Source organism: Macrosteles quadrilineatus, unplaced genomic scaffold (genome assembly GCF_028750875.1).
Source record: "Macrosteles quadrilineatus isolate MER2022 unplaced genomic scaffold, UCM_ALF_1.0 Scaffold_8__2_contigs__length_117827958, whole genome shotgun sequence".
Lineage (NCBI taxonomy): Eukaryota > Metazoa > Arthropoda > Insecta > Hemiptera > Cicadellidae > Macrosteles > Macrosteles quadrilineatus.
The window spans coordinates 41650004-41664501 of NW_026542601.1; the positions used below are offsets into that span (position 1 = coordinate 41650004).

Sequence of the window (14498 nt, forward strand, 5' to 3'; positions counted from 1 at the left end):
ATTAAATTTTTGTCATATCGAGTTACATATATATATATAAATGGTAAATATTACATTATTTAAGAAATTATTACCAACATCTTAGTACATATTATACATCTTAGTAACCCCATCAACAACCAAAGGTATGCAATGCTTATAGCAATAAATAAGCCCGGCAGTTAATTTGTTTCATGGCTAAAATGTTGTCACAAATGACATGCTTATAAAATAATTAATTGACCAAACTAATTATATTATGATTAAAATGGCCAAGAAATATCAACTGTCGAAACAAGTTGCCCTAATATAAATTGATAAATATCTTCATCACAAAAAAGGTTCAGTTGTTATTTAACAAACGTTCTATTCCTATGTACTTCAAATGATTATAAACCAGTTTAAATACATGGGGTATTCTGCCGATTCTTACTAACAGGGCAATTCATTCTTTAACAGCTACGATGACATTTATATTTCAGCTAATGGAAAGTGTCATAATAGGTTGAACAGCACAAACTTGTGGCTTACCCTCTTGCGGTTTGAACGGGTGCATCGCCAATGGACTGCCCACAGACGTTGGGTTGTCCTCGTTGTTATTGCTTATGCTGAGTTTTTGTTCCCTCTTTTGATGTCTTCTGTACTTCCAAAGACGATATTTTTTTATCAGTCTTCTCTTCCCTCTCCTCCACATGTGAGCGACAAGTCTGTAAAAAAATGAAGTTAATAACTAATTGTTCATCGAACATTAAAATGTATGAGCAAGATCAGTTTGCAATAAATTTGTTGATTTTAGATTACACTATAAAGAGTGATTTACCTACCTTAATCAGGCCACAATTAATTGTCAAATAGTAGCAGATTTAAAACACAATCAAACAGAGGGCAAAGCTGTAAAGTAAAACCCCTTTTTAATTATCATTTGCAGGTGCGCTATATCATAAGCTTTAAAATGACACCTTAATCGTAAAAATCGGTTAAGTAGGACGGCTGTAAAAGGGATGTTACTGAGAAACACCTCACTGTATTAATTATATAGATTTGACATAACAGAGCTATCTCCAACTTAAATTGAACGGTATCAAGACATCCGATATAGAGTCGCGCTCATTTCACCTTCTGTTCGCTCTTATCGAAGTCCAAAGTTTCGCTTCGTACTAAACTTCCCGGACATTATGCCAGACCAACCGTGTTGTTCTGTTTGCTAACTTTTAATTGATACAGCCTCCAGTCTTTGTATAAGCACGAAGGGTAACTTCTGCTAACTACTGTTGTACCTAGTTTACTCGGAGTGCCACTCTGTTAAAGACAATTGCACTTGTTGATTCTTCTACGTAAAGGAAATGTCACTTTATGTATATTGTTCATACATTGCACAAAATTTGTTTGTATACGTATAAAAAGAGTACATTTTTCCTTATGGAAAATGATTTAATATACATTGTGTGATTGAAAAGTCTCGGAATGGTGTAATATATTTTTTACCCTTATTAGATGAAGTGATGAGACTTGGTATAGTAATAATAACCATAAATGTAGTATTTTCAGCTATTATCACCTATTTATCCCCCAAGGGGGACGGCCCACGAGGAGTCAGAAGGAAATCTTAAACAGCAGCATAGGTCGAAATTGGTATCAAATTAAAGCTTGGTTAGTAGAAAACAATGCCGTAAATTTAAAGTCAAACGGAAAACCGAGTCAAAAATGACAGCTGTTCTAAGATACATTGAATTTTCAATGATATTATAGGACGCTACGTCCTCAGAGGGGCGCCCCCTAGAATTCGGTAGAAAATCATAAACACACACATAGGTTGATATGCACATAAAATTAAATGTATTTACTAGTAGAATACAATGCCAAAAACTTAAGCTCAAAAGAACAACTGAGTAAAACATGGCAGCCGTAAAAAAAGAAAAAAAGGCAGATTCAAGGAATCTTTGAACGGTTGTCATTTTTGACAAGGTCATTCGTTTGAGTTCAAATTTGTAGCATTTTATTTTAATAGTAAAGGCCTTTAATACGATTACAAACTTGGTCTATGCTGCTATTAAGAATTTTGTCTGACTCCTCGTGGGCCGTCCCCCTTAAGGGATAAAAAAATAATAAAACCTTAAAAGATTAGACATATTTTATTTGTACTGATTGTTGTTTTCTTTCTAGGATCATTGTTTCTTGTTTCACTACTATACTGTTCTGTGCAGTTTATATTAATGTTTGTTGATGTTGTTTGATGTTGATTGGTGATTCGGCGGGATTTGAACCCGGGACCTCAGGGACCGCAGTCCCACGCTCTACCACTAGACCAGCTTGCTCCCTACCAATTGTACTACTTATGCATAAGAAGTATAATTAGAGTTGTTCGTAGAAAAAGTCAATTGCCACATGAAATAATTTACTTATTTACTATCTCCGCATAGCAAGAAGTAAATTATTCAGAGTTGTTGGTATAAGAAGCTTGAGTACTATTCTTACTTTGCTATATCCGCATAGAAAGAAGTAGGTTCAGAGTTTTTGGTAGACAAAGCTAATGGATAATTGAACTACTCCACTTACTTAACTCTCTCCACATAGCACGAAGTAGGTTCAGAGTGTTTGGTAGACAAAGTCAATGGATAGTCGAACTTCTTTACTTACTTTACTATCTGCGTGTAACAAGAAGTAGGCTCAGAGATGTTTGTGGACAAAGCCAACAGAGATATGAACTACTTACTTTACTATCTGCGTGTAACAAGAAGTAGGCTCAGAGATGTTTGTAGACAAAGCTAACAGAGATATGAACTACTTTACTTATTTTACTATCTGCGTGTAGCAAGAAGTAGGTTCAGAGTTGTTTATGGACAAAGCCAACAGAGATATGAACTACTTTACTTACTTTACTATCTCCGCGTAGCAAGAAGTAGGTTCAGAGTTGTTTATGGACAAAGCCAACAGAGATATGAACTACTTTACTTACTTTACTATCTCCGCGTAGCAAGAAGTAGGCTCAGAGATGTTTGTGGACAAAGCCAACAGAGATATGAACTACTTTACTTACTTTACTATCTCCGCGTAGCAAGAAGTAGGTTCAGAGTTGTTGGTGGACGAAGCTAGAGTGCTTGTACTTTGGTAACGCGCTCTCTCTTGCCGCATTCTCTCCATCTCTCTCTTCTTCGTCTCGGAGAACTGAGTAGCGATGACGACAAGGCACAGATTTATCATGAAGAAAGACCCAATCTGGGAACAGAACAGAAAAATCAGAGTAGTTGTAAAAATCTTTCAGGGATAAAATCACCAAAATGCTAAAAGGATTGAGGCGTTTAACTCAAAATCATTTGTTGATAAACAAACATTCTTATCAAGATCAATCGTGATAAAGTGTTAGTATGTTGTAACTTGTAGGTTAAAACAACTTACCGATCAATCGAAGCGCTATAAATAAAATAAAGTATGAAGACTTGATCAAATATAAAAAAAGTCTCTCTCTCTTGGAGACCCCGAACTTTAATTGATTTTAATTAAGTTGAAATCATAGTTATAGAATTATTATGTATGACATTTGAATATTTATGTAAAAGTTGTTAAGCTATAGTAAATTGCAAATACTTTGACTAGGAAATAAACTAATACAGGCCTATAAAAATTACTAGTCCAACTGCAAAATAGTATGGATGTCAATTCAAATTCTAATTATAGACCTTTTTAACAGTCCTAAAATGTATAGGTATTATGGATTATGTAAATTTTAAGAATATTTGCTGGAATTTTTAATATTTAATTTGAACCTATAATGTTAGCAAAACGGGAGTGCCGATGGAGACCTGTGGGTGTGCGTGCGTTTGAAGGGACTTGACCTGGTCTCCATCGGCACTCCCGTTTTGCTAACACCGTAGTGGTTTTGAGTTGCTTAAGAGTCAGTTCATTTTTTGTACTGTATCTGTCACTTAGACATTTTATTCATTAATTTAGAGTATTTCATTACAGCTTTTATTCTATTTTACAATAATTCATACGGTTACAAATATGAAATAAATAACCAACAGAAAGATTATGAATACACTCAAGCACCCTCTTTTAATGGTATATAATCTTTGAATGAAACTTTGAATTCAGTATGGAAATATAAAAAATCCCAACTATTATTTATAAAGAGTTTAACATAAAAACCCTGTTCTAAAATTTTTTATAAAAAAGGGTGACAAAAAGTAAACAAACACATTGTAAAACACAATTCAGATCAATGTAAAACCTACAAGGTACAAGGAAAGACATTTTCTATCGTTTAAACTAAAATTATTGGGGACACTGTAGTTTGGGTGCCTTATGGACCATTACTTATCTTGGTCAAACTCCAACGTTCAGTATAATTTGTACATTACGTGGGCCTAATTTGAAAACAACTTACAAGTAATGCTAATCAGTTTAAAACAAATGTGAATTGTTATAAAATGATAGAATATGCTGTGTTTACGCACCGATTTTGTATATTTAGGGATTGTGTAAGATGAAATCTTAAATTCAATTTATTATAATGGGGGAAGTTCTACAATGGAGATTGTTTCTTTTTGGGGTTTTTTAGTTGATGGTAAAATGTTTTATAGATATTTAGATGGAAGACCTATGGTGGGTCTCAAACCCTAGGTTACAGCAAGCAACACTACATACAGTATTTATAAATTGATTTATTCATTGTTGATAGAATTTGATCATCCTGAACCTCAATCACGCTCTCTATCTAATCTTCACTCTGGATCATGTAATGAATAATTATTTTCAATTAATTAATGTAATTTATTTGTTCTCTTGGTTTATATTTGGTAATTAAACACAGTTAGTTATTTACTATTAGATTTAAAATAAAACAAAATTATATTAGACTATCTTAATACATTTATCATTTACTCTCAAAATACCTGTATTTATTTTTCCCCTGACAGATCAAATAATGTGTTAGAGTGGACAGGAATGATATTATGATTACTTCTTTTTATTGTATTTTTTTATTTGATCGATAATTTCATAAATTGTAATTACGTAAATCAGAACTTTCACGTTTTGTATAAGAGAAGCATTGACAAGAAATATATAAACACCACACGATGTCACTATAGAGGGTTGAAAGTAGGGTCATGTAGCTTATTGCTTTACTAATTTCATCCAAAAGATTTCTTAAAAATTTTTTATTCATCAATTAAGAATCAAATTGTAATCGTAATTTAGACAAAACAAAAACAAATATTATATAATAGTTTAACTTCAAATAAGTTTACAAACCTAACCCTTATGGGTGTTTAGTTTTAGAATAACTTGTAATGGTAGAAGAAACGATCACATGAAATATTTTAATCCTAACGTCTAACAACTAAAAAATTAAATCAAAACATTCATAATTAATTCATTTTAAACTAACACGAAACACAAATATAAATAATTGGAATGAATATAAATGTATTTATAATTTAGGTAAGAAATTATAAATAAATAATATTAATAATATAAATATAAATAATAATAATAATAATATAATATAAATAATAATATAAATATTAATACATATCATTATAAATAAATATTCTTTATTTATAAGAATAAATATACATTTATTTATAATTTAGGATTAATTTGATCTAAAAATAACTTATTCAAATGTACTCTTGTCAAAGGAAACTTTTAAATTAACTTCGACAAAGAAGAAAGTACTTCTAGGAGACAGTGAGCTATTCCTAACAATGAGTGACCTTAAGGTGAATCAATGCAACAAAAAATTGATTATGTCACACAATAAATGTGGGTTGGTAACAACGAGACCCAACAATGAGAGGGCAACAATGAGGCACTCACAACAATAAGGAGTACAAAGTAGATCCAGTCCCAGAAGGAGTGGGCGTCCTGGACGTAATACATGATGTCACTCCAACCTTCCAAGCTGATCACCTGGAACGGAAAATTACTTTCTTACTTTCACTTTTGTGATTTACCTGTGTAGTAAAATATTCAAAGTTTTTTGTCTTTGAAATATAATAAGGTAACCTAATTTTTATCAATAGATGTAGCTTGTTTTCAAAAGCAACGACTCAAACTATTATATTTTATGATTTGTTTCTATTCTATAAAAGAGTCTTATAACTAGGATAGCTAAATCCATACTGTTAAAATTTTAAGACATTATCTATTACAACATTTTATTATAGCGAATGATTAAGTTTTACCAGTCACACCACCCATAATTCTCAGCTAAAGAAAGATAGTAAATTGAGTCAAAAAGGTGTCTTTTTTGTAAACTATTCACCGCCGGAATTAAGCTACTAATATAACATATTTTGCATCATCTTCCTCCTCAAAAAAAGTTAGGCAACAAATTTGGGTTTTGGCAAATTTATTTGTTGAATAGCCTAAGCTCTTAACCATGTTGTTTATAGTTAACAGAAATATCTTATTCTGTACTATAAACTTCGTGTAAAACCTTGGTATTTTTAAAAGTAAATGTAATTTTTCTCAATTAATGATCTTTTTTCTGTACCTATATTACTTAGATGTGTTAAAGCTACAAACTATAAAAAAACTTGCAACTGAAGCAATCAATTCTAATAAAATGTAAAATGTTTTAAACAAAATAATTAATTTTAAAATAAATTAATGTACGTGATTTCTTCTGAGACGAAACTTTTATCTCGAATGAGATAAGTCCATTAACAACACAAAACATCCCTCTTCTTTTCAAATTAACTCTATAAGTGCAGCGCCGTTGGCAAGACTGATGGTAGCGTCCATCACAGAACCAATGTCGACCTCGGTTTTTAAGTGAAAGTAAAATAAAGTGGAAATGAGATATGGAGGAGATTGATCGTTTCTGGGGTGCTTTCTCAACACATCTTCATTAGGCTTGTATCCAGCATGAATCAAACATGAAATGAATTATTCAAAATCGATACGTGACAGCGAAACGTTCAGGCTATCAATCTCCGTTTGCAAAACAGTTTCCGGTTTAGTTGAATGCGAAAGGAATGTTTTTTCGTAGATTTTTCGCTTATCTACGAGGCAGAACATCGAATGAGGTCTATGACGCCCAGCAGTAGGTATGTACAAAATAGTGAAATGTATGAAACACTGGTCTACAGTTTTTGAAATGAATTATCGATTAAGTATATGGTCACGATTGTAACATACATGTTAAACCGATCAAGTTAGCTTGGTGATTGATGATCCAGACCAGGTTTGAGAAACAAAATCAAACAAAATCATGCAGATCATATAATTCTCTAGAAAAATTGACTACTTAGTACTAAAATATTAAATGCAAACATTCATTAACAGTGTTAAAAGGCTATCACATTAGGCACCATGATAGCTTAAAAACCTTGGTTATTTTTTAATTGTTGGGTAGTTTATTAAATAATTCCTGACCAATATTTTGAGGGTAAATGGATCAAAGTTGACCTATGACATGTTTGTTGATGTTGCTCCCTACTCCTTGTCGTATTATGAACATGTGACAATGCTAAAGGGAGTATATTTAAATTCTTAAAATAATTTATCAATATCGATAGAAATTTAAAAAAAATGAGCCAATATTGAAGTCAACATTGAGTATACAATGCATGCACCTCTAAACTGTACACATAACACATAAAAAACACTAACCAAGAATATAGCGACCCACGCCAACCCGATGTTGTCAAAGGAGATGGTCCCCTGGAAAGGGTTGTCGCCTTGAGGTTTACACTCGGTGTAATAATAGTTCCAGTTGACACAGGACTTGTTGGTAGGGATGTTGTTGCTCCATGGAAGAGCCGTATCGTTACACAGTAGTTCCCCGTGTTTGTATGGTGGCAGATCGCTGCATCTGTGCATCCCGTTGTCTTCCGGCTTGGAACATATGTAGTCCCGGTCTTGCTCTTGGTACTGGTAGTACGCCGCCAGCGGCCTGAAAATGGCGGGAGTTGGTTAGTTGTTAGGTAAACGCGGGTAAAAGTATAGTGAAATTTCTTGGAGCAAAGAAATTACAAAGAAATAATTGGAGTTTTGAGTCATGGGCGTACGAGATTTTGAAGCATGAAAGAAGAAATAGGTGTTGGTAGTGGGATATTTATCACCACATTGGGTATTGAAGAGGATAAAGAAATTAAGTGAGTAAGAATAGAGGAATAGAAATAGAGAGAAAAATTGGCCACATGGCTCTAGAATTTAGTTTGGTCTAGATTTCCTCAAAATTTAATAAAAATTATATTTTATATGAAACGCGACGAGACAAAATTTTCATAAATTTACAAAGTTATGATTTATAATTTTACCTTACATTAAAATGTTTAATTTATTTTTATCTATTTAACACAGCTTACTAGCTATTCCGTTTTAATGTAGGGACATTCAAAGACAAATTTCCGAAGTAAAAGTAATTATAGTATGTTGACAGTTAAACGAAAAGATTTATATTGATCGTAAGGGGTGTGACGTTACAGGTTGATCGAGCAGTTTTATTCTCGGAAATGAAAGTACCGAAAAAACTACCAAATTTCTTTTTGAAATATACAAAAGCCTTATGGAAAACTGTCAAAAATACATAATAAATACACCCATCACAACATACCTACAGATTAGGAGAATTCCTATTCTTCTGGGTAGAATTTGTCTAAAATATTCCCTTAAAATGTTCAGATTTATTACCTATTAACATTAGAAACAAAGAGTATCGAACTAATGTTTGGTGCTACACAGAAGGCAATGACACGTGTTTTATATTTATTCCATGTGCAAAATAATTTGTTTTTAAAGCTCTACACGATGGTTGTAATAGAAATTTGTTATTTTTACGTTTGAAAGTTCAAAATGTGAACCCCCGTTCAAAAAATCTAAAGCTCATACTAACATTCTGTTCTCATGATCCAGTCACTTGTTCATCGGTCCCAGGTTTAGGTATAGCCGTGCTACCTACGGTAATAGCTACTTCCCTATTTTTAGCTAAATCCTGAAATGTTAGTACTAAAATGTATTTTGTAAAACGAAGAAAAATTTGCAGTAGAGGCAAAGAAGGAATGATTTTCTTGCAAAGTTAAAAGGATGATAAAGTAAGTGAAGGCTGGGAAAATATTTAAGGAGGTAAGAAGAACAGGCATTTTGTCATTTACTTGAAATTTAATAGGTTTTTGTAATCTTTCTCTCCGTCTCTCGTTTTCAACAGTTTAAAACTACATGAGTAACGTACATTTTGAAAACTAATATAAATAACAACTTTAAAACAAGCTATAAATTAATTACTTATAATACAAATTTAGAATTTGGACTTGTCTAATATTAGCTGTCAATCTCCTCACATTTTCAAAATCTAATTGACTATGCTAATAAGATTATTAAGTAACTAATGTGACTGTCGTGAAATCTTGTAATCTGTTCTTATTCTTAATTTAGTACATTAAATTACTAAACTATTCCTTTGAAACCCCTTCTAAGTAATAATAGTACTAGGAAGTTTATTTGATTTAAAATATTGTAGATTTCATAGTCTTAAGTTATTATAATAGAGAATGTTATATATTTTTGGTATTTTATAACAATCAAGTAAACTGTGTTTTCATGTGCATTATTGCAAAGGATACTTTTAATTTTAGTTGATGACTTTTCCTACGCTATTGCATAACATAGGTGCTGACTACGCTATAAGCGTGGGAAAAGTCCATAAACTAAAATTAAAATAAAATAAACCCAACTAGATAGTCTTTGAAGAAACCAAATTGAAAGGTAGAACTTGGATTTTTATTGTCTTAGCTTAAATCAAAGGAGATATACATATATTTTAGAGTATATTAACCATGAGAGTTTAATATGATATAAACACGAAATTTTTAGGTGTTTAACTATATTGCTTCCTAAGTATATTTAATCGCATAAAATAAATTACTGTATATGGAATTATTTACTACACATTTGAAGGAAACTTGTTCAATTATCTACTTTCAAACAATAGTAGTACATAAGCTGAGAAAAACTAGATTTTTTTTATAGTTTTGCTATTTATGTCTTTTCGTGTTATATAATTTCAAATGATTTGCTAGAAAGTCTAACAAAATGGTTATAACCTTAGGAAACGTGCAATTTAATATGACAAATTCCATTAATAATTGTTGGTGTATTCAATTTAAATTTATATGTTTCCCATCATTTTGGTTGTGGAAGTAAATGAAGTACAAGATTAAAGGTTAATTATTTAAGGATGATACGAATGCGTTATAAAAAATGTAATAATCAGCAAGGGTTGATTAACAATAAAAAAATGTTTTGTGGTTCCTTAGATAAGCACGAAACTAGGGTCTTTGAGCAGTTGAAAAATATATTTCCACGATATAAATACTATAATTAGAAATTTAATATTGATACACCGTAATCATAACTGCCATACTATATGAGTATTTGGGCTAGTATTTGTTCTCCCATTTAATGTGAAATTTTAGTTTTTGTAATGGTCACACTAATAAATCAATTTTTTTAAATTGATTTTACCCTAGTTTTTTTAATTAAATAATTATCACGAATTTCTTCACATTAAACAAGGTAACAAACACCTCCGATTGAAATAAACCCATCATTAATTACAGAAAACCCTTCTATCTTTACATAACAAAATTTACGAAAGCGTATTTACTTTAGTACCAGCACGGACTAATTTCTACACATGAAAATACTGTTCTACACATCAATTAATTTCATTCGTTTGTCATATACTGCATTCTGATCATACTCTAGTATTCGTGTCACACACCAGTATACGAACACAATTTCTCTAAACAAACCGGAAATATACAATACAACACAGTAGTACAGCTGTACAGGAAATGTACAAATTCTAACAGGTATTTACATTCGTTTGTTTCATGAGATTACATTCATTTTGTCAGACATTCATTCCATACTCTCGTCACCACATTAGTGGCAATACATTCCCATTCAGCCATTCCACTATCGTCCATTCCCATTCCATTTCCATTTCATTCCAGACAACCATTCATGTTTAGTACTCAGTATCAATTTATCCCATTGTTTAGTATGCATAACGTTTTTGGTGAAACTTTTAAAGTTAAAATTTACATATAGTACTCTATCTTGTATATTATATTTGCTGCTTTAGAGTTGCATTACTTCCCATACGGTATGTGAAAAATTGAATATAACAAAAACGTAATAAAAACATAAAAAGATAAAAAAGTTGAAAATCAACACTAAAAAGTTAAATATTTAAAGCGATAGTGAAAAGTGTTAATGTTGTTTGTGCACCAAAAACAAATAAACTATTTGGGTTTGATTGTAGGGGAAAACAATAAGAATGTGCAGAAAACAAACAAAATACCTCACCACCAAATACCTTATAAACTCTTAACACCAACCACAGTTTTTGTCACAACAACAAATACAACGCATTCAACATGTTAGAGAGAGACAGAGAGAAAGATAGACACGAGCGAGAGAGAAGGAGAAGAACAACAATTGAAGGTTTTTTTAACAAGTCAGGGAGTTTTCAAGGTCGTTTTCTTACTCCGTGACCCTCGCTCGTATCGTGAACTCCTCGCCGATCTCCCTGCAACATCACAGAGTATGAAGATCATCGTGAGGAACACATAGAGTAAGAGATCTCTGGACCGTAACGGAAAAACATTGCGAGAAGGTAAAAGAGTATACACAGAGTAAAGTGTTAGGAAGGTATAGAGTATTAATAAAACGGCGATTAAGTGGTTTAGACTAAAAGTAGGGATTCAAATATAACTATTTGAATTAATTGTTGGATACGTTGGTTTTTACATTTGGAAAAAGAATAATGGACTTGTAAGGTACTGAAGTTGAATTGCATACACGGAATATGCATGGAGTAACACGGTCAGACTAAAACTACTGTAATTAAAAGTAGACCAGTCATTAAATATAAATTATAAGATTAGTGTATTTTGATGTACAATGTTGAAAGAGAAACTAAAAATGAGGTTAAATGAAAATATGTAATAAGTAAGGTTCTGGAAGGTATATATTTGATTCTTGATAATCATATAAAACATAAAATGTAAAAAAAAATGGTAAAGGGTAAACATATCGTCCACAATTGAAGTAAACTGACAAATTACAGAACAAATTACAATGTAAAAATGACCTTCATGTAGGCACAGTAGACATAGGTAGAACTATACATCAAAGTACTTAGTTTGAGAGTACGAAGAAAAGAACAAAATGTTGTAAAAACTTAGTTAAATGAGATTTTTTAAACACGTTTCTTATATTAGTATTTAGTTAACACCAAAATGAAGTTTTATTTGCGTAGAAAAATAAATAATAACTATTGAATACAAACGGTATCAGCAATCTGACACATACTTTCTCCGATTATCTTGTTAACAACCCTTAACTAAGCTAAGCGGTGTTATCAAATATGATATAAGGGGGCCAACGACATCTGCAACAACGATTAATCCGTAATTTTTTAAGAACTGGGGATCATACCATTTTGTTTGGAGTTAAAAAGACCATAACACACGTAACATAAATTCTAACGAAAATCATTTGAGACTTTTTTAAAATCACAATTTGATATTTTATAGAAAAATCCCTACTAAAAACAAACTTTCGGAAAAAAGACCCCTGGGGATACCGTAGATTATTACCCACATACCAAATTTCATTAAAACTGGACCACTCATGTAAACACACGCACAAACATACACACACTCAAATGCAAACACCCACAAAAACCTTTTATGGGTTCCCAAAACTCAAACTCAATAATTTTGACGAAAACAATAGAACAATTTCTCCATCGAAGGAGAAATGTGGAAATCATGATTTTTTTAGTAAAATCCTTAAAAGTCTAAGTTCGAATAATGTAAGTTTATAAAATAAAACTTAATACTTAAACATTTCTTAAGATCTCGTTTTATAATTATAAAGATTCTTAAATCACTTCTTTGGTTGTATATTTAACTTAAATTTCTATATTTCTTCTCCCTGAAAAAGTAGAAATTAAAAAAGGTTAGAACGGTATTGAGACCTTAAGATCAAAATTACAGCAATATTAGTTCCGTCACATAAAAGAGTTGGCAGTTTCAAATAAAAAGTTCTATTTCTCCCGGTAATCATTGAAACGCTCTGATTGGTTGTTAAGGGGAATAGAAATACGTGATTGGCTTGCCCAATTTAAATCGTGCACAGCTTCAAATGCGATAGGACAATAAAGGTCAAAGAGTTTTTGACAAAACAAATTTTAAATTGTGTTACTGTTAGCTACACCTCTTAACAACGGATACAATTATTGTGGTTAAATGAGAGTACAGTTAATATTTTTGTAAGGCTTTTTATAACTTACTTTTCATTGATCTGATTAAGATGATTCATTTAAGTGGGTCTTTTTGTCCTAGCTTTTTTACGCTATGTACGAGCCCCGGGATTGTTTTTCACATTACTTCAGGTTAGACCTAGGAGTTGCGGCATTATCACTTAGATGAAATCCATTGGTGACTTGCCAGGATTTGAAACCAGGACCTCTTGGACCGAAGTCCAGAGCTCTAATCCCTAGACCAGCTCACTCCCCCGTAAGTAGGTCTTATGCATATACGCAAGAGCAACATTTTGAATAGTTATTATACTATGGTTAATACTACAGTACAAGCTTTCCAGCAGACCCCAAGATACCGTGGGAAATCCAGGACGGCAATTTCCACTTGGCGCCATTACTATATGATATTTTATAGAATCTATGGGTCTCTAGATAACACTTTTCTATAAATGGAGTTTGCACCAAAGTCCACAGGCATGTACATCTGTGCAGCATGACATTTACTATTATATACCATCCGGTGTAACCGCGAACTCGACAGTCCTAGGCACCCTTTGGGCCATAGACATACTAAGGTAAATCTTATGGGGAAATAATTCCCAGAAGTAACTATTATTTCAATTTTATCATTTACCATAGGCTTACAGACAGAAATTAATCTTTTCGTGTCCACAGTTTTGATAGCAAAATAAGATTTCCCTTAGGTGACGATTCCCCAAAAGTCATAGAAAACGCACTTTTGGAATAAGCATGAATTACCAACCACTGGCTCAAGTCAGTGGCTCCTCATCATGTAATTTGCCTTCTATAATCCGACTTAGGAAAAATTGTGCCCCCAATTATGTAATAGCCAAGTTTTAGAATAGCCAGGTCTCAAAAGGTTTTTCTTCTTTCGAACTTCAACTCTTTCTTCACTCTTAGAATCTAAACATTTTCAGAAACCATCTGCCTTATCTGGCATTTCAGGTTCCACACTAGTTTTAAAAATTGGCTTTTATCGGCTGTCCTTTTTTTACAGAAGATTGAAGTTTTCCCTCTCTTTCAAAAACCCTCTACACAACTCCTTGCGAGAGGGTCTCGGCTTTCCAGCTCTTACATAGAGACCGTCCTCCACTCCACAGGTTGAGTAGTGTTAAACGAAATAGTGACATCGGCAGAGTTTCTACCGCTTTCCTAATCTGCAAGAGGGGTCGTGTAGCCAACTAATACTCATTAAAGCCGATTGGGATTTGAC

General features: G+C 32.3%; 1 protein-coding gene across 1 annotated transcript in view; it reads right to left on the bottom strand.

The window, feature by feature from the left end:
* LOC129000341 (voltage-dependent T-type calcium channel subunit alpha-1G-like) overlaps positions 1-14498 on the bottom strand; it is a 170661-nt gene that overhangs the window by 33870 nt on the left and 122293 nt on the right. The window contains exons 7-10 of the mRNA XM_054427304.1: positions 7600-7882; positions 5800-5892; positions 3017-3195; positions 511-686 (exon numbers count right to left, since the gene is read on the bottom strand). Coding sequence (XP_054283279.1) covers positions 511-686; positions 3017-3195; positions 5800-5892; positions 7600-7882 — 731 coding nt within the window. The remainder of the gene's footprint in view (positions 1-510; positions 687-3016; positions 3196-5799; positions 5893-7599; positions 7883-14498) is intronic.